Source organism: Lynx canadensis, chromosome B2 (assembly GCF_007474595.2).
Source record: "Lynx canadensis isolate LIC74 chromosome B2, mLynCan4.pri.v2, whole genome shotgun sequence".
In the NCBI taxonomy this organism is placed as follows: domain Eukaryota; kingdom Metazoa; phylum Chordata; class Mammalia; order Carnivora; family Felidae; genus Lynx; species Lynx canadensis.
The window spans coordinates 143,493,058-143,520,820 of NC_044307.1; the positions used below are offsets into that span (position 1 = coordinate 143,493,058).

Here is a 27,763-nt window from a genome sequence, read left to right on the forward strand (position 1 = left end):
GGCCCTGCATCAAAGTAGCTAGCTAAATGATGAATAAACCGATAAAATAACGTTCAAATTGCTCAGCTGCCTTAACTATCAGGGGAATGAAAATTGAAACCAGAATGTGATTCCAACACACACTGACCAGCATGGATAAAATAAGAAAGGCAAATAGTAAGTGTTGGGGGAACATGTTTCTGATAGGTGTGCAAATTAGCATAACCACTTTGAAAGACTGGCAGCAGCTACTAGTGTTGAACGTTCCATATCTGGGCACATAGCCAACAGAAACACGGACAAGAATTCGCCCAGACACTATACCAGAATGTTCGTAACAGCACTGTTCAGACCAGCCCAAACGACGGGTCGCACAAATGGCCATCGCTAGTGCTATAGATAAGCTTGTTATGTATTCATATGATATAATGCCACAACGAGAATGAGTAAACTATAACCACATGTGAAACCCCTTAAAAGCATAAAGTTGAACAAAAAATCAAAATGGCTGCACTAATGCTTCAGAGAAGCTTGATTTTAAAGTCGCCTTTTTCCTCTCTTTGGCAAAACCTCACCTCCTGCCTCGTCAGCCTTTTGTTTCAGGAACCCGGCACCACCCTGAAAACGCGACTGAAGAGGCTGGCAGAAAGTATCCTATTCCTGTGGAAACCGGCCCCATCCTGTATTTCCCTACACCCTCCCCACTCCTCCTCCAGGCGGGCTTGCAGGCTCTTGAAAGCCTCAGCCTGCAGCAGCCTCCCGGGCCCACAAAGCACTAAAGCTGTGGTTCCTCTCCATCCCGAACTCTGTCTTGGCATTATGTTTTGTCTCCAAAGCACGGAGGTCTGTTTTCTCCAACACCTGCAATAGTACGGTTGAACCTCAAGCATGCTGAAAAGAAGCCAGACACAGAACATATTATATACGTTCATTGATTGACACAAAGTGCAAAAACAGGAAAGCGACTCAGTGGTGTTAGAGATCAGGAAAATAGTGATCTTTGGGGAGAAGGTAGTAACTGGAAGGGCAGACAAAGGGGCTTCCGGGGTGCCGTTGTAGTTTCTTGATAGGGGTGTGTTCCCCCCGCTTGTGATTTTATCTTATTCTATTTGTATGGGATACCTCAGTGAAATCCCCTGCCCCCGCCCCGCGGTGCACCCTCCCCCCTCCAAAGCTTATGCCAGTCTTGTTATTCTTGCGTTTGTAACCATTCTTCACAATGTGATCAGTCATTTACACTTGAGGTCAGTGTGAAACCCCTCGCAAATGTGAAAACGTTTGAATATTTGAAGCCTCTAGTCTGTCTTGGGGTTTCCCCTGGTAGGGGTGAAAGTTTCAGGAACGTCAGCTTCGTCTGTCCTCCAGCTGAAGACCGTGGACTGTTGGCCTACAAGAGCCCCTGGGTGTGGCTTTGGGTGGCCTCGCTCCTGAGGTCCTTGGCGATGTGGGGGCAACCACAGAAGCTGTCTGGGCGGGCGCAGACGCTGCCCCGCTTCAGCACTGGCCCGACAGGAAGGAAAGAGAAATGCGTCAGTTGTTCCAAAGTGAAGAAAAGTTGACTTCCTTCTCTTCAGAACAGGCCCCCCCGTCTCCTCTCTTGAAGCAGATGCCAAGGTAGGTGAGTATCCACATCCAGCCATGTGGGGAGGTTGTGCTGAGAGCGAGGTGGGTAGAGAGTATGGTGATTGTAACTTTTCCTAAATTAATGACTGAGAAGGTGGGAGACAAAAACAGTGATAAATTAGCCAGAGGATGACTTCTAATTTTATTGACTAGCATACACTTAAACGGTAGGGTAATAATGATTTAAATGGAATGGAGGAAATACCTGAGAGTTAGTTGAAAACCACACCAAACCAAACAACTCTATCTAAAAGTTATATGTTGTGAATTTTTTTTAAGGTGGTGCTTGTTTTGATTGTATTTATATTGTTTTCGTACTGTGGTTATTGCATATGTTGGACTTCTTCTGTGGCTTGTAAATTAGTGTACATACAGTTTATTATTGCCTTGCTGTGGATTCATAGATTCAGATTGTTTCCATCATGCATAATCTCCAGTTTGGAGATAGAACATAAATATACTTTTAAAATTAAAAAAAGAAAGTCAGTTAGCTGGGGTCTAATTTTAACTTCTTTCGGGTAAGCTGCCTTCACCTCCAAATGCATTTCTTGGCAAGAGGAGAGATGATGAGGGAGACATGTGCGTTAGGTATTAAGGATCCACTATGAAGTTAGAATCGATGTTAAGAAAAAGATTATTCGGCTAAGACTGAAGACTTAGCTGAACGGGAGACTCTAGCTTCTGAACTTTTCTGCCTAAATAAAGCATAAGGCTTTGAAGTTCAACAGACCCAAATTGGAGTGTGATTTTAGGTAAATTACTTAATCGCTCCCAGCCTCACACTCCTCATCTGTGAAATGGGTGTACTTACTTCATAGTATTGTAATGAAGGTAGAGGTAATGTATGCAGAGCCCTTGTCAGACTGGCCCCGAGTAAGTGCTAAATGAACAGTTGCTTTTGGTCCAACAAAAAGTATAACAACAATTATGAGCAGTGTCTGTGACAAGGTAATAATTTTAATTCTCATTTCTTTACTCTTCCTTGAGAAGAGGTCAAATGTAAGCCTTGGAAGTTGTGGGTTTCTATTTCAGTGTTTAACTTTGATTCTCAAACTAACGTTTATCAACTGCGTGTTCTACGCTTAGCACCGTGATCTCAACTTTTGGGGTTTTCTCGTGGCAAGATACCTACCTGAACGAGAAAGAACCGGTAGAATCAGCAGTGAACTGCAGCGACCTTTCAGGACAAAGGCTCATTTCCCTTTCTCCCATGTCAGGTGGGCTTTGCGTCCTCTTGAGTTAAGCCCACGTATGCGCAACTTCCTACCGTAAGGACTTGAAGCGCATACAACTTGTGGAGACTTTTTTAAGAGAACGAATGCAACACGAGGTCGGGGCCCCGGACGGGGCCACGCGAGGGACGCCAAAGCGTGAGCTTCACCAGCTGCCCGGAAAACGCACGTCTGGTTAAGGGACCAGGGAGGCGAAGGATCCGTAGACACGCCCCTCCGTTCCCCTGTCGGGCTTTCTGGTGGACACGCATGCGCGTCACCTGGCCTTTGTAAAAACGAAGCGGCCCCGTTTGGGCCGGAACCACGGAGGCAAGAGCGGTTATTCGCCCACCTCCTGCCTTACGTGGACGGGTGTCCTCTGTGGCTGTGCCATACGCCAGCGAAAAGGGACGGCGCTTCGGGTGAAGTTTGGGGGTCAGCGTCCCCACGCTCAGTCCCCCCCGCGTACCAGGCAGAGTGCTGGGGCCGTGTTCTCAGACTGCGGCCCTTCCAGGAAACAGCTGTGGTAGCAGCAGAGCGGCGGAGGCTGAGGCCCCCCGAAACGACCCGCCGTTGCGCGGCTGTGGCTTTTGGGCTTTGAGAACATTCTGTAGTTGCCCTCGAACATCCCGGCAGCGCCGACCGTCCGGCCACGCGCACGCACGCCCCTGCGGTTTGCCGCATTTCCACTGTCCCCGTCCCCTGCATCACGGTCGGGCGGGGGAGCTTTCCTGCCTAGCATCTGATGACCAGCTGCTCAGAGATGACACGGGATCGGGTGAAAGACCCGGGGACACCCGCCGGCAAGCAAAGAACGTCTCCTTTCCTGCCCTCCTCGTTCTTTTGCCTCAGTTCCGTGATTCTCGTGCCTCCCCCTTGTCAGGTCTAAAAGCCAGGCCAGCTTTGCTGTGAGGCCGAGGAAGGAGAGCAGGCAGCATTTCAACACACCATTGACTGTTTTGTCCCCGCGGCAAGGTTGTCCCCACATGTTTGGCCCACAGGGTTGTCCCCCCTCCCCCAGCCATCTCTGCTTCCTCCATAAGGAGAATCCCACCTTCCTCCGAGCATTCTCCTGCTCTGTAGCTTTTTGCACTTTACTATTATTTTTTAACTCAAGGACCATTTCCAGAATTCCATTTTTTAATTTGATTTTTAAAATTTTATTTAAAGCCAAGTTAGTTAACATGTAGTGTAATAATGGCTTTAGGAGTAGAATTTAGTGATTCATCGTTTATACACAGCGCCCAGTGCTCATCACCATTTAGCCCGTGCTCCCCACCCAGCACCCCTCCAGCACCCCTCAGTTTGTTCCCTGTATTTAAGAGTCTCTCTCATGGGGCACCTGGGTGGCTCAGTCAGTTAAGCGTCCGACTGCAGCTCAGGCCATGATCTCATGGTTTGTGAGTTCAAACCCCGCACTGGGCTAGTTGCTGTCAGCGCAGAGCCCATTTGCAGATCCTCTGTCCCCTTCTCGCTCTGCCCCTTCCCCATTCTCTCTCTCTTTCAAAAAAAAGAGTCTCTTATAGTTTGCCTCCCTGTTTTTATCTTATTTTTCCTTCCCTTCCCCTATGTTCATCTGTTTTGTTTCTTAAATTGCACATATGAGTGGAATCGTATGATATTTCTCTTTCTCTGACTATTTCACTTAGCATTTTACCTGCTAGTTCCATCCATGTTGTTGCAAATGGCAAGATTTCATCCTTTTTGATCGCCGAGTAATATTCCATTGTAAATATACACCACATCTTCTTTATTCATTCATCCATCAATGGACATTTGGACTCTTTCCGTAACTTGGCTACTATTGATAGATTCTGGCGTCTTTACACTCAACCCACCGTGTTATAATTTATTTGCTTGCAAGTAAATTTTCTGGCTGGAATGTGAACTTCTTGAATGCAGGAATTGGGTCTTCCTTATTGTACATCCTTAATACCTGGCATATGCTTGGCACACAGAAGGCCTGGAGATCCATGTTGTTGAACCCATGCCCCCCAACACCATAACCCAGCTGTCCTTGTCTGGAGGCCAGAGTTGCACCAGGATGCAGCCTGACTGGTACAGACAAAATGGAAATACACGGATTGAAGTACCATGCTGCGTTTAGGAGGGGACCCCGCTGCCTCTGTCCCTATCAGTCCCTGAGAAACGGCTTCTTCTCCTACTTTGGGGGCTTCCTACGTGGGGGACGGATTGCAGGGAGGAATGTTTGAGCGTTGCTTGCTTCGTTCCAGCCATTGCTCTAGGCCTCCACCTGGGTGATTTATTTCATCCCCAAATCCACCCTGTGGAGCAGGGTCACAGAGGAGGTCACAGAGGAGGCAGAGAAGGAAGGGGTGTGTTGCAGAGATTGAACAACTGGCCCGAGAGCACGTGGCTATGCCCTGGAATTGGGTTTGATCTCAGATCGCCCTGTATCCCCACTGATGTGGAAATGGTACAGTTTGGTTGGTTTTATGTTTTAATTGTTACATACAAACAGACAGGTGGGGGAGTGCTGTAAAGCCAAGGCAGTCACGGCTGCAAAATTACAAACGTGCAGTGGAGAAAGGAGGTTGGGGCATCCCATGGATGAAAACGGAGCCTGGCTTCTTTGCTTGGGACAAAATAAATACAATTTAAGAATCTGTCAGGTGGGTGAGAGAGTGATTGAAAAAGGAGCATCTCAGAAAAATGGATCTGGGAGATTTCATCTCTCCGGCTGTGGGGCTGTGAATTTCTGCATGAGATCGTTAAAACGCTTGTTAGTATGCTTCTCAAATTCTGAAATGACTCCGATTCTCCTGTGCTTTTCACATTTCTGAAGGCTGAAGCTTTCAGAATTGGGTGCTTGCCCACATGACTCTCCTTACTTCCTACTCGACTTGAATTTGTGCTTCCTGCTTTGCAAGCAAACCCGCGTGACACAATATTTACTGGGTTTCTCAACACATGCCAAATACTACTTGCTGGGTGGTGAGGGATCACTAAAACTCAATGTCACCACTAGAAAGGATTCTTGACTACAAGCCAGCATGAAGTCAGCGTCCCAATAGAGAAATATACGAAGTGGAAAGGTGTTATAATGAAGAAGGAGTGATTACCTTCGATTGCAAATAAGGAAAATTGGGTAGCAATTAAGCCGGACCTTGAAAGATTAAAAATGATGATGGTGATACTGTCACTACCGCTAGTAATTACAGCGAACATTTATCAACTGCTTATTATGTGCTTGCCACTGTGATCTAAGTGCTCGATAGGTAGCAACACAGTTAATCCTCACAACTACTCTATGAAGTAGGCACGGTCGTTCTCTGTATAGACAAGGAAGTTAAATCCCAGTGGGTTTATGTAACTTGTCCAGCATCTCAGCAGTTAGTGAGAGGCAGAGCTGAGCTACTCGCCCACATAGTCAGCTCCAAGCCTGCTTTCCTGACTGTTCCCTCACTGTCTCTGAGTAATTTAGATTTTGGTCGACGGAGGGAAGAGTAGGCGCCAATCAATGCACAGAAAAGGAAAAGGGCCCGATGGGCTTGAGGGAATAGTCTTGAAGGAGTCCACTATGGGAGCAATGGAGCACTTAGTGGGAGTGAGGATGCAGAAGTAGGAATACCCCAGATCCGGGGATGTCAGGAAGGCCATGTTCGTGCTTCGGAATTTGTTTATAGGCTGTGGAGAAGCTGGACTCCCGTGCTGGAGGAAGAATGTCACATTCCCGCCTCAGGGTTGGTAAATACACTGTTCCCACCTGAGAGATGCCCTCTCCATGCCTCAGACCAGCTCCTCCTCGTCCCCCAGGCTCGGTGGGTCTCTACTTCGCCACGAAGACACCTTGTGAGGGTTACAGATGTTACTCTCCTCTCTTACTCTGTCATCCCAGACAGTAACACGTAGCACAGTGCAAGGACCATGCAAACTGATTTTGATAGATTTCATGTACTTCTTTTACTACCTCCGTGTTCTACTCCAAAACATCGCATCAATCAAAACATCCACAAGAGAAGTAGGTTTGTTTTATCCGTGTTTCAAAGACTATGAAACATATTCCAGCATGGTTTCTACTACAGGGGACTAGAATCTGTAAAGGTGTACCTCCCCCTGCTAACGCCAGGAGGTGGTTGAGATTCTCTCTGGCTTTCTGGGTGTTTACCATGGGCCTGTGCTGCTTACTGACTGGGAAGTTCGCTAAAAACCACAAGCAACTTTAAAAATTAAAAATGAATTGTTACCACAGTTCTGGGGGTGCTTTGTCTTGCAGAAATAGAGCATGAGCTAAGAACAGTTTTAGTGAATCATTATGGAGTGATTTGCAAAATGGGTCACAGAGTAGAATCTTCAAGTTAGCAGTTGATACAAAACTAAGAATTCAAATCCCAGTGCAGGAAGAGCCCCAGAACTTCTCTTCAAGAGGATGGGGAAAAAAATGCAGCTGAAATAATTCAAATAATTTGCATCTTGAAAGAAGAACTCTGAGCTCTCAATTATAACCTGGAAATCAGACCTGAAATTACATGTGTAAATTCACAAAGTCCCCAGATCAAAACACAAAAGACCACCACCACCAACCAATTCTGTATTTCCCTTACCCCATTCTCCTACAAACCCAATAATGCGTTGCAACATGAACAAGAGAATTATACAATTTAATTTGTAAGTGACCTTAGAAATTGTTGGATCTTCTAATTCAGTGGTTTTTAAAACTATGAAATTCAATGCTTACTCATTATATAAAATATATTGTAATTCGCAATCTGGAAAATTCAGAACATATTAAAAACCTTGAAGGTATACTCTGTGTTTATAAAAGAGTTAAATTTTATCAGATAATTGTAATTTTTCCCCAATTACATGGTCTGGTAAGATAGTCAACATTTGCATGGGAGTGCGAGACAGTTCTTTGTCACTCTGCCAACCAGAAGCACCCCACAAATTTCTAAAGATGTAAGGGTGTTACTGCCCCCATTGAAAATCCTGAATGAGTCCTAGGAAACAACCATGAAGCAACCATGGCTCAAACCTGTTACATGGAAAGTCCAAGCCACCAGGCTAGGCAGGACACTAGGAGGACACTGGAGACCAAAGAGAAAACATCTTCCTCCACTTCTGTTAAATCTTGATGTGACCGATCCTGGGGTGATGCCCTATGAACAGTACCGATTTATGACTCTGGAGTGATGCTCTCTGCAGTGCTGAGGGCATCACTTCAAAAGTCACCCCTTGGTTAGACAGGCTCTGAGACAGATCCTTCAGGTCAAAGAAAAAAAGCACATTTCCATCTAACAATAGAAGGCTTTACTCCTAATAAATATTAGCCAAGTGCTTGTGTGACTGAGGGTTTACAGAAGTTAGAATCAAATTTCTGGAAGTCAAGGATAAAAAAACACAGTGGGATGGATACAGAACACCTACACCTCTAGTGTTCTAAGCTTATGCCAGCATCAATTTGGAATACCAGAAACCACCATGTTTGGCTCTCTATTTGAAATGCATTCAATGAATTGTGATTTGGTTCTATATTCTTAGCTTTAAAACCGATATAGTAACGATACCTCAAGCACAACTTTGCTACTTTCTGCCAAACCGCTGCTCAAATAATTGATTGTTTTCTTAGTCTATGCCCTTTATACCTCAAGGATGTCCTTCTTGTGTTCTTTCAGTTTATCAGAATGATATACTCCACCTTGATTTTTTTTTAAGATTTGAATTTTACGTAATCTCTACACCCAATGGGGGCCTTGAACTCGCAATCCCAAGATCAAGAGTCACATGCTCTACCGACTGAGTCAGCCAGGCGCCCTTATACCACCTTGATTTTTCTTTTGTTTTGTTTCTTTATTTGTTTTTGTCTTGCTACTAAGAAGGTCAGAAATACGTCCATGCTCAAGTACAATGACTGTTTCACTGCAGGTTCCTGCTAGAATGATCTCCTCTTGCCACTCTGACTGCTGATATGTCTCTGACTTTATCTTAATTGTCCTCTGTGCTTTTATTGTAAGTAGCATCATATTCTTGTTAGACAGGGGATAGGGTGTAAATCACCAATCAAGTCGTGTGCTCTAAGCACTTGAGCAGTGTTGGCACTTGGCAGGTGCTCAGTAAGTATTTGCTGGATGGGTGGATGGGTGGATGGATGGATGGATGGATGGATCCTAGAAACAAACTGAATTTCGCTTTTCTGTAGCCAGGAGTGAATGGCCACTGAGGGGAGGGTTAGCTCCCTCTCATCCATGAAAAGGGCACTTCCCACTGGAGGCCCACAGCCATAGATTGGATAGCGGATGAGGAGTGTTGTTAAATGATAATTGTATCCTGTGTTTCTGTAAAACCCTGCCATCTGAACGAGTGAACATTTACACGTTCCAGGATTCCCCCAGTGAGTTCATTGGTCATGTCATTTCTAGCCTAGCACTGCACGACTAGAGCTAGAGGGTGGAGTACGAAAACCACCTGAAAAGAAAGCTCAGTGCACACAAATCATGTGTTTTGAGCCAAGTGCAAACCTCTTCATTTGAAAGACTTGAGGGGCGTCTGGGCGGCTCAGTCGGTTAAACGTCTGACTCTTGATTTCGGCTCAGGTCATGCTCTCGTGGTTGGTGAGTTCGAGCCCCACGTTGGGCTCTGTATTGACCGTGCAGAGCCTGCTTGGGATTTTCTCTCTCTCTCTCTCTCTCTCTCTCTCTCTCTCTCTCTCTCTATCCCTCTCTCTCTATCCCTCTCTCTCTCTCTCTGCCCCTTTCCCCACCAAAATAAATAAAGAAACTTAAAAAATAAAGAAATAAATAAAATTTAAAGACTTGAGAACCAGACCGCTGATACAGTTCTCGGTCCAATGGTATGGTTAATGATTAGAAATAAGATGAAAGAAAGAAGAACCAAGGGGCAAGTTGAGAAGAAACAGGCTCATAAGGTTGGTGACTTATTGGGCCAATTTGTGCCTCACCACCTGTCACTTGATGATACTTTATTCCACAGTACTTTCCTCTTTTCCAGAAATTCAGATCCTCGGGGAACTAAGATCTACAAGGTCCATCCGTTCACCTGGAAAGTGGGGACCAAGGAGAATCGAGGCTTTGCCACAGCCATGCAGTGATTACCAGCCAGGCTGGGCCAGAGCCCAGAGTCCTTGTTGATTTGTCATCTTCCCACCATCTAGATCGGATGCCTTTTGAGAGCAGGCGCTGACGAGAACCTTACTGAAGACTAGAGGCCAAGTGTGCACCTTTGCAGAGCTCTGCGACACCCTATTTGTCATGCAACCAGTGCATTTGGGTGAGCGATGTATTTTAACTTTGTCTCATGACAGAGGAAATGACAAATCTAGACTCCCTTGAGCCACGGGTCCTTAGCCTACAGGGCCATGAACTTGGATGGGGAAGGGATTCCACCTTTATTTATTTACCTCTAACTACAATATAGCATTTCCTTCCATTGTGAATATAGGCATCAAACCACAGAAGAACTAGCAGGACCTGTTGACTGTCACCACTAGAAATCATAGATATTTTCATACCACAAGGCATGTTACAGATATCTCAAAATATGATTTATAATCACCACTACTTTGAAATTATAGTAGTTGTTAGACTCATGACTTCATGCGTCAATGAACATACATATTCCTATATTAAAACATTTCAGTATAATCGATTCCCTTTGTAAATTAATGTATTTTATTTTATGCATTTAAGTACACAGGCTTCACTAGACTACCAAAGATTAAGAAAAAAAGAATAAGAATCTCTGCTTAAAGAAAATGATTCCTGGGGCTCCTGGGTGGCTCAGTCGGTTGAGTGTCCGACTGGGGCTCAGGTCATGATCTCGCGGTTTGTGAGTTTCGAGCCCCGCATTGGGCTCTGTGCTGACAGCTCAGAGTCTGGAGCCTGCTTCGGCTTCTGTGTCTCCCTCTCTCTCTGCCCCTAACCCACTCACATTCTGTCTCTGTCTCTCTCAAAAATAAACATTAAAAAAAAACTAAAAAAAAAAAAAAAAAAAAGGAAATGATCCCTTAGGGCTCTATTAACCTCTTATTCAGTGATTTGTTATGAATCATAATATAATGTGAGTTTCTGTTGAAGCCCAACAAAAGGAGTTTAGGTTCTGAAGCATCGAAAGGAAGTCTTATTACTGAGGAAATCATGTAGATTTGATAACAAAATGGCATTTACAGAAAGTATATTGATTTGATCTACACGTTCTGCATTTCACTGATATGCATCTAGCCAGTGTTTTATCAATCCAATGCCATCTTCTTGGTTGGGGAGAGGAACAAATGGAAGGTCATGTGAGTCCAGTGTCACCAACGGTGGGAAAAGGCAGGGAGAATGTATACAGAACCTTTCAATCAGCATTAAACAGAAACGGGACCCCATGCATAAGGCAGTCCACGAAAACCATTAAAAAACAAATAATTGCTATATTGAGGTTGTGATGATGTCCCTTCACACCTCCCCAATTGATTAAAAGGTTTTTTTTTTTTTTGAGTTTTGAAGTTAATTGTAAAAATAATAGCTATGCGTTGAGCACATTGTTCTTCTAGTGTATTGTCAGTTAGGATGAGGTACATTAATCATGGACCTTTATGCCTCTAATCATGGAGATACTGGATTCCTATTAGAACAATTAAAGTTCAGAGTGGCTCAGTCGGTTGAGCGTCTGACTTAGGCTCAGGTCATGATCTTGCAGTTCGTGTGTTCAAGCCCCACGTTGGGCTCTTTGCTGTCAGCACAGAGCCCGCTTTGGATCCTCTGACCCCTGGCTCTCTGCCCCTCCCACATGCTCTCTCTCAAAATAAATAAATAAAGTTAAAAAAAAACACAAAAGAACAATTCAAGTTTAGAAGTTTTGGCCTTGAGAAACATGAGAAGGCCAATTTAATAAAAGTTAAATTCTTACGTTAACGCCGTGGCAGAAAGTGCAAGGGTCCGTGTGGAACACTCGGTGTTTCCGAAATAATGCCGCGGGCGAACGCAAGCCAGGAAAATGATGCCACTTTTGTTGCTGTCTTTTCTACAGGTGTTGACCTGGCTGGGCTTTTAATTACCATTACTGCTGACCTGAAAGCATTGGAGGCGAAGGTTATTTTCTAAACGTCCTCGACAGTCTTCTCACCGCCTTTCATAAGTTTCCTCCGACCGGGGCTCGCTTCCGCTTTGCGCAGAAATTATCTGCTTAGAGCCCTGCCTGATTTATAACAATCTCTGGCAAAACCCCAGAAAAGAGATAACACTCTTGTCTTCGACGGACCTCGGAGGCGGCAGCGGGGCCGGTGGAAAGGGTCTTCCGGTGGCCCGAGGCTCTGGGAGCCACCAGTCCAGCTGAGGGACAGCCTCTTGGGACTTTCTTCTCCCTGAGGAGCGTGACGCAGTTAAAAAGGAAAAAAAAAAAAAAGAGCCACAAGCCAAAGAGTTGCCAATGACATAGGAGAGGGAGCTCTTTCAAGCCACCGAGCCGCTCCTGGAGGCTCTGAGCTCACCCACCCCCAGCCAGGGGGCTCGGTCGTGGAGCGACACTCAACACGGGTCCGCGCACGAGAGACGGAATGGCCGGGGAAGTCAGTCTGAATTCCCTCCAGGAACTGGAACGCGAGGTCATCCTCCAGGTCCTGTACCGAGACCAGGCGGTTCAAAACACCGAGGAGGAGAGGATCCGGTATGCTGTCCCCGCGCCGCGCGATTCCCTGGGAGCTGGGCTTTTCCTGCGCACAGCACAGCCGGACGCCACTTGGCTGGCTGCTGGCTCCCTGCTGCCCACGGGGCGTCCCGTCCGCAAGCGTCCCAGTGAGGGGTGGAGGCCAGGTGGCCCGGCCGTGTGACTGAGCTTCCCTAAGGGAGGAGGGAGGCTGCTTTTGTCAGTCACTTAAAATTATGCCTTTCTGTGATAAGTGTGTTGTCTGCTGCCTGTCGCTTTGCTACTTCCTGGGAATAATTCAAAGGAAGATGTTCAGGCCTCTACTATACCTCTCAAGGGAAAGACCTCCAGGGAAGGGCTGCCTCCGTTGTGCGATCCTGCGGCAGATCTGGTGCAATCCTTCCCCGTCTCTTTCTTTGTGTGCTTTTGCTAACAAGTTGGCTTTGAGGGGAGGGGAGTGTAAAATGTGAACCTGCTCAGCCAGTTCCCTGACTGATCTGCAATAGGCAGTTTCTCTCCTTGTCTGTCTTGAAGCTGCACCGGCTGTTTGGTAGTGGTTCACGCTTACTAAAGCACCGTATCAAAACTGCCGACCGATAGCGGTCAAGATCCACCTTTAGAAATGGTGATGCCTTGTTTATCAATGTTTGTAAAGGATATGAAGCCTAGAAAATAAGTACATGGAATAGGCTTTTTTATTTTGTTTTGTTTTTAAACTTTTTTAATGTTTATTTATTCTTTTTTTAATTTTATTTTTATTTTTTTAAATGTTTTATTTATTTTTTTTTATTATTTTTTTTTTCAACGTTTATTTATCTTTGGGACAGAGAGAGACAGAGCATGAACGGGGGAGGGGCAGAGAGAGAGGGAGACACAGAATCGGAAAGAGGCTCCAGGCTCTGAGCCATCAGCCCAGAGCCTGACGCGGGGCTCGAACTCACAGACCGCGAGATCGTGACCTGGCTGAAGTCGGACCCTTAACCGACTGCGCCACCCAGGCGCCCCTTATTTATTTTTGAGACAGAGAGAGACAGAGCATGAACAGGGGAGGGGCAGAGAGAGAGAGGGAGACACAGAATCCGAAACAGGCTCCAGGCTCTGAGCTGTCAGCACAGAGCCTGATGCGGGGCTTGAACTCACAGACCACGAGATCATGACCTGAGCCGAAGTCGGACGCTCAACCGAGTGAGCCACCCAGGCGCCCCCAATGTTTATTTATTCTTGAGAGACAGAGCATGAGTGGGGGAGGGGCAGAGAGAGAGAGAAGACACAGAATCCGAAGCAGGCTCCAGGCTCCAAGCTGTCAGCACAGAGCCGGACGTGGGGCTCGAACCCATGAACCATGAGATCATGACCTGAGCTGAAGTCGGACGCTTAACTGACTGAGCCACCCAGGGTCCCCTGTTTTTAACATTAAAAAAATTTTTTTAATGTTTATTTATTTTTGAGATAGAGAGAGAGAGAGAGAGAGAGACAGAGTGTGAGTGGGAGAGGGGCAGATAAAGAGGGAGACACGGAATCAAGAGCAGGCTCCAGGCTCTGGGCTGACACCACAGAGCCCAACATGGGGTTTGAACCCACGAACCGTGAAATCATAACCAGAGCCAAAGTCGGACGCTTAACTGACTGAATCACCCAGGCACTTCTTTTAAAAAATTTTTTTTAATGTTTATTTATTTTTGAGAGAGAAAGAGGACGAGTGGGGGGACTAAACATTTTTTAAAGTTTATTTATTTTGAGAGAGAGAGAGAGAGACAGACAGGGAGAATCCCAAGCAGGCTCTGTGCTGTTAGCGCAGAGCCCGATGTGGGGCTCAGTCTCATGAACTGTGAGATCATGACCTAAGCTGAAATCAAGAGTCAGATGTTCAACCACCTGAGCCACCCAGGTGCCCTGTATTTTGTTTTGTTTTTAATGACAGAACTCTTTCAGAGTTTGCCAAGAAAAATGCACATATAAAATAAAACTTTGGGCACCCAAATGCTTGAGAAATGAGAGAACTTTGCTGGTTAACTGAAAGGTACAATGTTTTTTCTGTACTCCTCGGTTATCCCAAAGCTCTCTAAATGTACTTATACTTTCTTCCACTAAAAAATAGAATACACTGAACAAAATGGAATTGTCTTTGATGATTAGAGGTCTTTCAGTGATTTAGAAACGTCATTTTGAATATCAACAAAGTAACATGGACACCGTGGAAAGGAAGCTTTGTTCCAGAGGGACAAAGGGACATTTGCCCTGATTGTAGGGCAAATCCTGCAAGTTGAATGTAAGCTATTTCTTTGGGACTGGCTTCTCTCTTCTAAAAGTAGGTGGCAGAGACATTTCATAAAAGAGTATTCTGGTTAATGACACCTCTCTGGGGTCCAGTGTAAGGTCCCTCTGCACTTGTGCTATTGTCTAGGGGAAATAGGTATTGGGGGTGAACTGACCACCCATAAAAAAACAAAAACAAACAAACAAACAAAAACAGTAGCAAAAGCATAGCATCAGTTGAATAATTGTGTTGGATAACTTATGACAATAGCAAGTGTGTATGTTCTATCTTTATAGTTGTTTCTATGCCTTCTGTATTAAAATTGATGCCATGCTCTGTGTGTATGTGTGTTTTGTTTTGCTTTGTTTTGTTTTGTTTTCTTCTCCCACTGTTCTTGCTAACCATTATGACGCCCTTTGGGCATGGAGGGATGAGCCTAGAACAAAGTGAGTAGCTAACTCATCTGTGCCAGGAGTTTGTTATGCTTTGCCATTTGGTCTTCTCAGCATCCCTGGGAGATCACCTTTTTCTCATCTCTGTTTCACAGTTGAGAAAATCTCTGAGCCTCTTTTTGGAAGGTTGAGGGAGACCCCTCGCTTTCAGGGCCATGTTGTCGCCTGGGGGTGTTGGATGCCAAAGCGCCATCTGCCTTCTCGTGCTGTGAGCAGCAGCGTTGGGGCTCTTGCCGCGTAGGAGTGTGCCTCGCACCTGTCCTTCCATTCAGTCCTGTCTCATCGTTTGACTCTTTGGGTCGCAGGAAACTGAAGACGCACCTGCAGCATCTCAGGTGGAAAGGAGCAAGGAGCGTGAGCCCGGAATACAAAGAGAAGTCCTGCGCACGCTGCCAGTGCCAGCTCGGGCTTCTGCTGAACCGGGGGGCCGTGTGCAAGGGCTGCAGCCACCGCGTGTGCTCCGAGTGCCGAGTCTTCCTGCAGAGGACCCGTGCCTGGAAGTGCACCGTGTGCTTTGAGGACAGGTGAGATTGCCCGGGTGTTCACTTCCTCCCGTGGACTCAGCCCTGGAGACGGTCCCAGACACCCCCCTGACAGAGAGAGCTGTCCCTCCTCAAAGGTTCATAGAGTGCTTAATACAAAGCTACCTTTCTAGACTTGGAAATTTTAGTAATTTAAAAATAAATTTTATTAAATAAAAAAGATATTTTTAAATTTGCAAACATTTGTTTGTAATGGCTGAGGATGGGCTAACCCAGGAGTTAAGATCCATTTGGATTTTGTAACTAGGTGCCGAAGTTTTCTCAGAGCTTAATTTATCTCTTTCAGAGAAAGTGGAGTGAATTTTAACCTAGGGAATATTAGAATGATTCTGTGTAGCTTTATTTATTTATTTATTTATTTATTTATTTATTTATTTATTTAAGAGGAGGGGTGCCTGGGTGGCTCAGTTGGTTAAGTGTCTAAGTTCAGCTCAGGTTATGATCTTGTGGTTTATGGGTTCAAGCCCCGCATCGGGCTCTGTGCTGACAATGCAGAACCTGCTTGGGATTTTCTCTCTCCCTGTCTTTCTGCCCCTCCCTGGCTTGCACTTTCTACCTCTCTCTTAAGATAAACTTTAAAAAAAGAGAGAGAGTGTGTGTGTGTGTACACGCGAGCAGGGGAGGGGCAGAGACAGAGAATTTTTTTTTAAAAAATGTTTATTTATTTATTTTGAGAGAGAGGGAGCGAGTGCACGAGCAGGGGGAGGGGCAGAGAGAGGGAGAGAGGGAATCCCAAGCAGGCTCTGCACTATCAGTTCAGAGCCCAACATGGGGCTTGACCCCATGAACTGTGAGATCATGACCTGAGCCAAAATCAAGAGTTGGACACTTAACTGACCAAACCACCCAGGTGCCAAGAGAAAGAGAGAGAGAGAGAGAGAGAAAGAAAGAGACAGAGAAAGAGAATCCTGAGCAGACCCGATGCTCAGTGTGGAGCCTTAAGCGGACTCAATCCCATGACCCTGGGATCATGACCTGAGCCCAAATCAAAAGTTGGATGCTCAACCAACTGAACCACTCACATGCCTCATGTTATTTTTAAAAATATCTTTTTGAGGTATAATTGACATATAACGTTATATTGATTTCGGGTGTGCAACATAATGTCTAGATATTTGTACGCATTACAAGGTGATTGGCACAGTAAATCTTACTACCATCCTCATAATCTCTGCTTCAATTCTGCATGATAACCTTGCCGGGTAGAGTATTCTTGGTTGGAAGTTTTTTTCCTTTCAGTACTTCCTTTCCCACTCTCTCCTGGCCTGCAAATTCTAATGAAAAAATCTGCTGATCATCTTATGGGGGTTCCTTGTATGTAGCAAGTTGTTTTTCTCTTGTTGCTCTTAAGATTCTCTTTTTATCTTTAACTTTTGACATTTAATTATACTGGGCTTGGTGCGATCTCTTTGGATTCGTCTTACGTGGAACTCTCTGGTATTCCTGGGCCTGTCTGGCTGTTTTTCTTCCCAGGCTAGGGAACTTTTCAGCCATTATTTCTTCAAATAATTTTCTGCTCCTTTCTCTCTCTTCTCCTTCTGGATCCTGTAATGTGAATGTTAATTATTCCACTTGATGTTGTCCCATGGGGCTCTTAGGTTGTCTTCATTTTTTTTTTTTCACTTTGCTGCTGTTTGGGTGAGCTCCACTGCTGTGTCTTCCAGATTGTTGATCTGTTCTTCTGCTTCGTCTGGTCTGCTGGTGAACCCCCTTAGTTATGCCTCAGCTCTGTGACTTCTGTTTGGCATGTGCTGATCTTTTCTCTCTTTGTTGATGGTCTCACCACATTCATCTGGTCTTCTCCTGAGTCTGCCCAGCATCTTTATGACCATTACTTTGACTTCTTTATCAGACAGATTTATCTTTATCTCTGTTAAATTAAGGCCTTTTTCTGAGATTTCGTCTTCTTCTTGCATTTGGAATGTACTTCTCTGTGTCTTCATTTGGCTTGACTCTCTCTATGTGTTTCTATACATTAGGACAAACAGCAACCTCTCCCCATCTTGAAGGAGTGGACTTGTATGGGTGATGAACCTTGTCGTTCAACCTTGCCCTAGCTCTTTCTTGTCTTCCCCAACCCTTGTGATTGCCCAAGCAGCCTGATTTATTCCTCTTTTTTCAATTTTTTAATGTTTATTTATTTTTGAAGGAGAGAGAGAGACACACACACAGAGCATGAGTGAGGGAGGGACAGAGAGAGAGGGAGACACAGAATCCAAAGCAGGCTCCAGGCTCTGAGCTGTCAGCACAGATCCCAGTGCAGAGCTCAAACTCATGAGCTGTGATATCATGACCTGATCCAAAGTTGGATGCTTAACCGACTGAGCCACCCACCCCCCAAATGCTCGATAGGGCTCTGTTGGTGTGCTAAGACCTGTCAGCATTTCAAAAGGAAAGATCTATTAGAACCTAGTTTCGGGCTGATTGGAAGCCAGATCTGTAGGCAGCAGCTTTTAAAGTATGCAAACATATCCAGTCCTGTGGGACCACAATCGTAAACTGTGCTGGCCTCTAGACCAGGAGATCGGAAGGTGCCCTTTGGGTGGAGGTTACAAAACTCAGGGCTCCAGACAAGTGTATAAGCTCCTTCCTAGGAGGTACCAGAGAGCCGTAGTGAGGCCAGGGGAGAGTGTAAGGATTGTGTCTCCCTGCATATGTTCCCTGAAACAGCTCATAACCTCCAGTTTTATGGCAAACAGGAAGTCTGTCCCTCAGGCTAAAGCTCCAGGACAAGTAAATGGATCTTTTTCACAGGGAGACTGGGGACGTGCTTCAGTCTACTGTCTGTGCAGCCCTAGGGCTTGCAGCCCGCCAAGAACCGTCTTTACGATTGTTACAGTCCCGTGGTGCCCAGGAACACGAGCTCTCTGGCTGCCAGGGCCAGGTGACCAATGGGTGTCCTCTGTGTGGGCTGTGCGCACCTGCTGGCTTTGCGGTGCAGCTGGGGAGTGCGGAGGTTGGAGCGTGCCTACTGGCTTCAGCAAGGCAGGGGGAGGACACCGTGACCGCTCACCCCGCTGGCCTCAGCCAGGCAGTGGGACAGTGCGATGTCTGCACTACCAGGGTAGAGAGCCAGTGCAAAAATGGTGCTCGTCTCTGGAGAGGGTCCCAACTGCCCCTTGCCCCTCTGACAGGCGCTTTAATACTAGCAAATGAACCTCCTTCACATAGAGTCTTGACGCTTTTCACACTTGCTTTGGTTCCGGGTCTCCATGGGAGTGAGACCACATTCCCCTTTGCACATAGGCCTCCTCGTTTCTCTAAGCCAGACCTTTCGGGGGCACATCTCTCTGCGGCAGGTCCCACGGGTTGGTGTTCCTGGCATGGGGCACGAACCCCTCGCTCCTCTAGGAGAAAGCCCGTGATTATAAGATCCCTCCCTGTCATGGATCTCTGTGCCGGGGCAGGGTTTTTGTTGAGACCGCGTCTCGGCCCCTCCGACCCACCTCAGTGTGGTCTCCTTATCCTTTGCCGTGGAGGAGCAGGTGAGGTGGCTTTCAGGGCTTCCTCAGAGGGAGCTGTTCCACGAGGCTGCAGATTTGGGGTGCCCGTGGGCGGAGGCGGGTTCTTCCCACACCACCACGTTCCCACGCAGCTCTAGATAAGGCCTTTTGGAAGGGGGCGAGCTGACTTCTATTGGATACTCGAAATAAAGAAATGCGTGATAGAGAAGTTGTGAGGTCTTTAACCATTTTTTGCCAGAGTTGGTATTTTCAACCACCCATTTTGAACACGATAAAGAGGGTGTTTGGCTTGGGTTCCCGCTTTTCTTTTTTTTTTTTTTTAATTTTTTTTTTTTAACGTTTATTTATTTTTGAGACAGAGAGAGACAGAGCATGAACGGGGGAGGGGCAGAGAGAGAGGGAAACACAGAATCTGAAACAGGCTCCAGGCTCTGAGCTGTCAGCACAGAGCCCGACGCGGGGCTCGAACTCACGGACCGTGAGATCATGACCTGAGCCGAAGTCGGACGCTTAACCGACCAAACCACCCAGGCGTCCCGGGTTTCCGCTTTTCAAAGCAACCACGCACTGGTCATCGATTCCTTGAAAACGCAAGAGGCGGCGTTTCTGTCTGCTGGGGTCAGCGTGCACGAGGGCATCGCAGAACGCAGAGGGAGGGAGAAATGTTTGCTTGGTGTGAGTCTAGGAGAGCCATTGGAGACTTTGAGATTTGAAAACAACTTCTAAACATTGCTGCAGAAGTGCGAGTGCCCTGGACAGAGATCACGCGGTGTGCGTGCGCTGGCCGGGTTTTCTCTCCCCCTAAACTGGAAGCTTGTGTTTATTGGGCGCCTGCCATTAATCGCCTCAAACCTCCTGTCCCTTCGCGAGGCTTCATTTCAATCCCTCATCCAGAGAGAAGTGGTTTGACCAGCTTTTGCTTTGCTCCTTTACTTCTGTGGCAGCTTCGAAATCAGACTTCAGTCAGCTGAGTCTGCACGTTTTATATGTGCTCCTTGGTTTGTGGAGGCCAGTGTCCTTGAGGCTTTTCTTTTCTCCCTTTGCTAGTGCTCCCTGCTCAAGCCCTGCAGGCTTTTCTTACCTTGAGAAGGAAAGACGGAGATTTGCTGTGAGCCGGCCACACCGTGCTCACGTAGGCCCGGGCTCTAGAGAGAGCGGGAAGCAATTCCAAAGAATGTCTGGAAAGGTCTTAAGATTTTCTTCCCTCGTTTCAGTCAGCCATATGTATTTGAAGTCTAATGGTAAACATTGCCCGCTAAGGGATTAAATTCAGCATTTTTTTTTTGTCTTGTAATAGTTAACTATAAGTTCAAAATCAAAACAAAAGGACAAGGCTGAGGCAATCTCCCGGGAAGCCGGCGGTGTTGAAATCTCTCCACCCGAGAGGGCGTCATGTCCTGGCTCTTGTAACTCTACCCGCTAAGGACACAGAGTGTGATTTCTAAAACCCTGGCTTCCTTATTTTGAAATAAGGTTGCTTTTCAAAATACCTAAGATAATTGCATTACTAGGAGTCCATTGCCTCAGGAAATTGTATGGGGAGAGAAGGAAATAATTTATAACAACACACACTTTCTCGTTCTCCTTTCTTTGCAGCCCTGTGTCCTCTCTCTGGTTTTGTCACCCTGCCCTGCTATCCTATTTCAGGGCCAAAGCAGAGCCTGGTAAAACTTTAGAGTATTTGACAGTCATAACTGAGCTGGGTCCTAGAGGGGTGATTGAGCCCCATGTTTTCCTCTCCCTGGGTCACCTTCAGCTGGAGACTCAGTCCTTGGGAAGAAGTGGATCCATCATGGAACCAGGAGGAGGGAAGGAGGTTTTTTAAATCCAGAAAGAAGAAGGAGTAGGCTAGCAGTTTTAAAAAAGTAAAACCAGGGGTGCCTGGGTGGCTCAGTTGGTTAAGCGTCCGACTTTGACTCAGGTCATGATCTCATAGTTTGTGAGTTCGAGCCCCACGTCAGGCTCTGTGCTGACAGCTCGGAACCTGGAGCCTCCTTCAGATTCTGTCTGTCTGTCTCTCTCTCTCAAAAATAAATGAACATTAAAATAAATAAATAAATAAATAAATAAATAAATAAATAAATAAATAAAACCAACTTACAAATTGGCACAAAAGGCCTATGGAATGTGCCTTGGGGTTCTGTGGAGGTTCCAGGAGACCTTTGAGGTTTCTGCTACAGGCAGGTTTTCTCTCCAAGAGCTGCTAAAGGTCACGAGGAGCTCAGAGGATGGAGGGCTGAGCTGGTTCGAGGGGACTTTCAGAGTATCTGTGGTTGGAGTATTTCTGGAAGAGGGTCAGTGGGAGAGAGGGAGACAGGCATCCTCAGGGAGAGAGGACAGTGTGGGAATGAGTGTTTAGCATTTCTTTACACTGCATGTTTCATTTAATCCTTAGAACAGTTTTATGGGGCAGCTTCAACTATTATTCTAATTTTACAGGTGAAGAAACAGAGGCTAAGAGACATAAGAAAGTTAGCCCAAGGTCAGGGAGTCAGTTAGATGAAAACCCTGGTCTCCTGAATCCCATCCCTCCTAGATCTCTGCCCCGTCCTACCTGAAGGGAGAAAAGCCACTCAAAAGACTTTGGATCTTGGGGGCACCTGGGTGGCTCAGCCAGTTAAGCATCTAACTGTTGATTTCGGCTCTGGTCATGATCTCACAGTTCGTGGGGTCGAGCCCTGTATCAGCACAGAGCCTGCTTGGGCTCTCTCTCTCTCTCTCTTTCTCTCTCTCTCTCTCAAAAATAAATAAACATTAAAAAAAAGAGAGAGAGAAGACCTTGGATATTGGACCGTAGGAAATGGGGTGTGAACCATTGCCAAAAGAAAGCCATACCAAAGTGGACCAGCGTTCTGCAGGGCAACCCAGGGGACAGGAAGATGAAGGCCAATGATCCAAGAGAGTCCTTGCAGTGAAGGGGCTATGAAGTGATGAGGCTGGAGGCGAAAAGAACTCGGAAATAAAAGAGAAGCAGTAAGAAAAGACCCCAGGAAACAAAGGTAAGTTGGAAAGGACTTGGGAGAACAAAGTTGGTTGAAAGTTGCTTCCAGTCATGAGGAGACGTATATTGTCCTTAGCAGGAGCCATCCAAAGAGGCTGATTTAGGAGAAGGAAAGAAGAGAAAGAGACATAAATATCCTTGCTTCTTTGGTTGATTACCACAACCCCCCACCCTCAAGTATACGGACAGTTTCCGCGATGAAATGGCACGAGGTTAACAACCATGTTGAAATATGTCAAGGAGACTAAGCTTTATATTTACTTGTTTGTTTTAGCTTTTGTTTTAAAAAATAAGATTGAGGTTGATGCCTTAGGTTCACACTGATTGTTTTCCCTTCAAAATTATTTACTGTGCAATAGCATCAAATTCCACGTGTCTAGAAAAAACCTGCTCATCTCCCTGAAGTAGATTGCTGAGGACTTACACGTGTTCAAGACATTTTCTCTTCAAACTGTGATCGTTTCTCTTGCTTCGTAATCGGCTGTGACCATAAACAATCATTCATTCATTCTTTAGCCTCAGAGATTTGTTGGAATGCTTTCTTGGTTTCATTAGGCACGTTTGCTATTCATAAAATAACTAGAGCAGAGATTTTAGAGTTAGGGTTTCAGATGGTAGGGGGCAGTACTGTTGATTTCAGAGTATGGGCTGCTCACATTCCTGTGATGAACTATGCCTGAGGCTAACGGACAGAAACCTAAGCGTGTCCCGTTCCAAACTGATACAGACGTTGGCATTTATTGTCACGTTCTTAGTTCTCAGGTTGGGATTTGCATTAATGCTGCAGAGCAGTAAGGGTTAAATAGGATTTTGGAATTTATTAAAGGGGATTTTTGTTGTTGTTGTCCAAATACATTTTAGATTGGGATTTAGATGTAAAGATATCATTAGAGGATGACGTATTTTTTGCAACACGTAAAATAATTGTTGAAAATCAAGTGACATTTCAAGACAAGTTCTCTAACAATTGTATTTCCTGTTTAAAGTTAAACTTCCCAGAGTTTGGAAAATATAATCTTTGAAATTTCAGACTGCTACCCCCAGTGTTTTCCTAATCCCATGTTTTGATAAAATACTGAATCCCCACTTTATCCCCATCAAGGGAAATAGCCAATGTATGAGAATGGAATAATTTGCGGTCATTATTGTAAACACTTCTGCTCTTCATGTGAGTAAAAGGTCTAACTCTACGAAATATTGAAAAGAAATTGAATGCTGGGTGTGGTATGGGAGAGCTGGAAAAGAAGGAGTTTAGTTTGATGCCAGGGTTAAAGTGACATTTCTTTGCTGCCTGTCTTCTATTTCAAGACCTGATTTTTTTTTCCTAATCTCATTTTAATACTTGATCTCAGCCGAAAGGCCAAGAAGCAATTTTTCTAATCTGGTTTTGAACATTGCTGATGGAAACTATGCTCATGTGTTTCACACCAAAAAGTATACACAAGTTAAATATATTGAGTAAAATATTTCACATAGTTGTATGTTTGCACATTTTCTTTCTTTCTTAAAAATTTTTTTAATGTTTATTTCTTTTTGAGAGAGAGAGAGAGAGAGAGAGAGAGAGAGAGAGAGAGAGATGGAGTGCAAGTGGGGGAGGGACAGAGGAAGAGGGAGACACAGAATCTGAAGCAGGCTCCAGGCTCTAAGCTGTCAGCACAGAGCCAGATGCGGGAGTGGAAACCATGAACCGTGAGAGCATGACCTGAACTGAAGTCAGATGCTTAACCAACTGGGCCACCCAGGTGCCCCTGTTGCACATTTTTGAGAGATTAGCCACTGAATCTAATTTCACAAGGGAAAAGCCTTTTGTTCTTTGAAAATGAAGTGTTTTTTTCCTGTCAGTTCTGACTTACAGATGGCATCTGCTTTGGTCCTCACAACAGCATGGCTGTTTCACATGGCTTGTGTATATTGCTTTCTCTAGGAATGCGATAGATGGTAATCAGATATAGGATCATGACTTCCTTTCTAATCCATTGACCAGATGGAAGTAATGACTATTCAATATTCTTTGAAGTCTTATGCTACTAAAACATACAGTAAAAAGGTAGATATTTATAGGACATTTTGAGAAAATTTTTATTTTGAAAAGTATTTTGTGCGTACCAAAGGGAATACCTTCACAGTAGTTTGACTATCATTCCTTTTGTCGAGGCTGAAATTTCTTCTGCGATCAGTGCTTGATTAGTCATGGCAGGCTTTTGCTTTTAAAACCTTTCTTTGAGATTAGTAAGCTTTCCGTACCATTAACTCTCTTACTCATACTTGACATTGTCACCTCACTCAGCCGAGCTGAAACTTTTCACCCGACAGGGAAGGTCAGAGCGAGGAGGCTGCCGTCCCAGCCGGCACTTTGCCTGGTAGGGAAGTGTTGCCTCAGTTAACACTCTGAGCTAGAGTTAAGGGTACTGGCAGGCGTAGGGATGCTGGGCAGGCTGGTGGGTCCTTTGAAGTCATGTCTTCATGGGAATTTCCACAACAGCCTACCCATGCCCTTAGGTCAGACCAAAGCACATTCCAACGCCAGAGAGAAGTCATGTGTGTATTTGGCGATTTTAGATGTTTCAACTCCTGTACCGTTCCATTAATGCAGATATTTAAGAATCAGTATTTTTGTTGAAAGAAAGTTGCCCACGGATTTCTCGCTAATGTTAAAGCTGACCTCTGTATGAGGTCTGAAACACCTTCTATCTTTAGGATGCTTTGGTAATGATGGGATTCACTTTTGTGATATCTTTGTCAGATTCGAACTTACACTTAATGTTTTTTTTAAAGAAATTAATAAAACTATTTCTTTAAAAGGGAAGAGGGGTGCCTGGGTGGTTCAGCCAATTAGTTGGGCATTGGCTCTTAATTTTGGTTCAAGTCATGATCCCAGGGTCCTGGGATCAAGCCCCACATCTGTTCTGTGCTGAGCACGGAGCCTGCTTAGGATGCTCTCTCTCTTTGCCCTTCTCTCCCGCTTGTGTACTCTCTCCCCCTCTAAAATAAATTTAATAAACAACAAATAAACAAATGGAAAGAAATATGCCTGCCTAATTCTGCTATGTACTTTTCTACCCATATGAAGAATACTTTTATAACAACAGAAATGAAGTCATCAGATAAGAAATCAATTATTTCTTCCCCTTTGAAAATTGTAAAAACTTGCTAACAAGGCAGTGAAACTGTTAACTTGAACAGAGTCCTCTTTCAATGGTTACTTTATATTTAAGGCTCCATAATCTAGGGGCAGTAAATTTATGTTGCCTTATGCTTGGGAAAGGATGGTAGGATGCACATAACATCCTAGATAATGTATAATCTTATGCGTTAAAGGTATCTGAGTTCATTTTCAGTTCGATTTAGGAACTGCAAGTATTTAAAATTTGAATCTTATAAATGCTGATAAATCCTGGGGTGTCTGGTTGGCTCAGTTGAGCATGTGACTTAAAAAATTTTTTTTAATGTTTATTTTTGAGAGAGAGAGAGAGAAGCAGAGAGAGAGAGAGAGAGAGAGAGAGAGAGAGAGAGGCGGAGAGAGAGGGAGACACAGAATCTGAAGCAGGCTCCAGGCTCTGAGCTGTCTGTCAGCACAGACCCCAACGTGGGGCTTGAACCCACAAACCATGAGATCATGACCTGAGCCGAAGGTGGATGCTTAACCAACTGAGCCACCCAGGCACCCTGAGCATGTGACTCTTGATCTCAGGCTCGTGAGTTCAAGCCCATGTTGGGCATAAAGCCTACTTAAAATAAATGGATGAATGAATGAATGAATGCTGACAGATCCTAAGAGCTAGTGTATTGTAAAGCCTTCTGCCACCTGAAATAACAAAATGAAAATATTAATGTTGGTTTTGACAACAATATGTAGCTTTCACATATTCAGATAATAAGTTGGTGTTCATGACAGCATTATTCAGAATAGTCACAAGGGGGAAACAACCCAGTGTCCATCCACAGATGAAGGGATAAAGTGGCATAAACATGCTATGGAATATCATTCAGCTATAAAAAAGAATGAAAATTTAACACATGCTAAAGTGTGAATGAACCTTGCAAATATTATGCTAAGTGAAATAAGCTAGAAGGAAAAATGTATGATTCTACTCACATGCGGTATCCAGAGTAGAGACAGGAATCCACAGAGACAGAAACGTTTTATAAATTTTATTCATTTTGTCAAATATTTTGAAGTATCTATATTGTTATAAATTATTACTTTTATGTTTTATAATATCTCCCTCAGTAATTATGTTTGTCACCTGCATGGTTTTAGGATTATATTTACAATTAGTAAACTAAGTCTAAATTTTAATAGATTCAGGCACTGGTTGCCAATCTTTTGAGACCATGATTTCCCAGTGTGCAAGTTCTTCACTTTGATTCATTTTTCAATAAACTAAAGTGCCTCTTGAAGGATTTTTTGCCCCAGAAGAGCAAGTGGGTGGCATATTGTCTGAGTCATGGCATATTTGAGGATGACATCAGTAGCCTTCCCTCAAGCTCCTTTGAGCTATCCCTTGGATTTCTTGCTTTTGTTTTTTGTTTTGTTTTGTTTGTTTTGTTTTGTTTTGAGAGAGAGAGAGTGTTGTGCAAGTGGGAGTGGGCAGGGGCAGAGGGAGAGAGAGAGAGAGAGAGAGAGAGAGAGAGAGAGAATGAATCTGAAGCAGGTTCCACGCTCAGCATGGAGCCATCCCACAATCCCAGCATCAGGACCTGACCTGAGATCAAGAGTTGGACGCTCAGCTGACTGAGTCACCCATGTGCCCCGCTTGTTTATATATATATATATATATATATATATATATATATATATATATATATAATTTTACCATGATTTAAAATATATATATTTTTTTAAATCATGGTAAAATATATACAACATAAAATTTACTACTTAGCGATTTTTAAGTCTACAGTTCAGTGGCATTAAGTCTGTTCATGTTGTATGACCATCACCACCATCTGTTTCCAGAAATTCTTCATCTCACAAAACTGAAACTTCGTACCCGTTAAACAACAACACCCTATTTCTTCCTCCCGCTGAAAACCAGCATTCTATTTTCTGTCTCTGTAAATTTGCATATTCTAGGTACTCCTAGACGTAGAATCGTACCGTACTTGTCTTTTTATGACCGGTTCATTTTACTGAGCGTGATGTCCTCAAGCCTCCTCCGTGTTGCAGCGATATTGCAGGTTTCCTTCCTTTCTAAGGCTGTACATTCCATAGGGCGAGTATGTCACATTTTGTTTGGCCATTAGTTTGTTGATGGACACTTGAGTCGCTTCTACATTTTGGCTGTTGTAAAAAATGCTGCTGTGAACATGGGTGTGCAAATATCTCTGAGACCCTACTTTCAGTTCTTTGGGACATATTGCAGGCTCATATGGTCCTCACATGTTTAATTTTTTCATACTCTTTCCCGCAGTAGCTGCACCATTTTATAATCCCACCAAGAGTGTACAAGGACTCCCGCTTCTCCACGTCTTCGTTAACACTTGTTATTTTCAGGGGTTGGTTGGTTTGTTTTTATTTTTTGATGTTTATTTATTTACGTTGAGAGAGAGAGAGAGAGAGAGAGAGAGAGAGAGAACCAGCAGGAGAGGGTCAGAGAGAAAAAGAGAATCTCAAGCAGGCTCTGC

The 27,763-nt window shown here is 44.7% G+C and overlaps 1 protein-coding gene and 1 long non-coding RNA gene across 5 annotated transcripts in view; one reads left to right on the forward strand and one right to left on the reverse strand.

Moving 5' to 3' along the window:
- Window positions 1-893: 893 nt before the first annotated feature.
- Window positions 894-11,810, reverse strand: LOC115514585. Its single transcript, XR_003969042.1, has 2 exons — window positions 11,685-11,810; window positions 894-1,688 (listed from the first exon to the last, which is right to left on the reverse strand). It is a non-coding gene; the product is annotated as an uncharacterized LOC115514585 (long non-coding RNA).
- Window positions 11,811-11,977: 167 nt separating this feature from the next.
- Window positions 11,978-27,763, forward strand: part of SYTL3 (synaptotagmin like 3) — an 83,292-nt gene continuing 67,506 nt past the window's right edge. For all 4 annotated transcript variants that reach the window (XM_030316706.1, XM_030316702.1, XM_030316705.1 and 1 more), the window contains exons 1-2: window positions 11,978-12,440; window positions 15,434-15,652. In XM_030316706.1, the coding sequence (XP_030172566.1) occupies window positions 12,331-12,440; window positions 15,434-15,652 (329 nt within the window). In that variant the 5' untranslated portion in view covers window positions 11,978-12,330. The remainder of the gene's footprint in view (window positions 12,441-15,433; window positions 15,653-27,763) is intronic.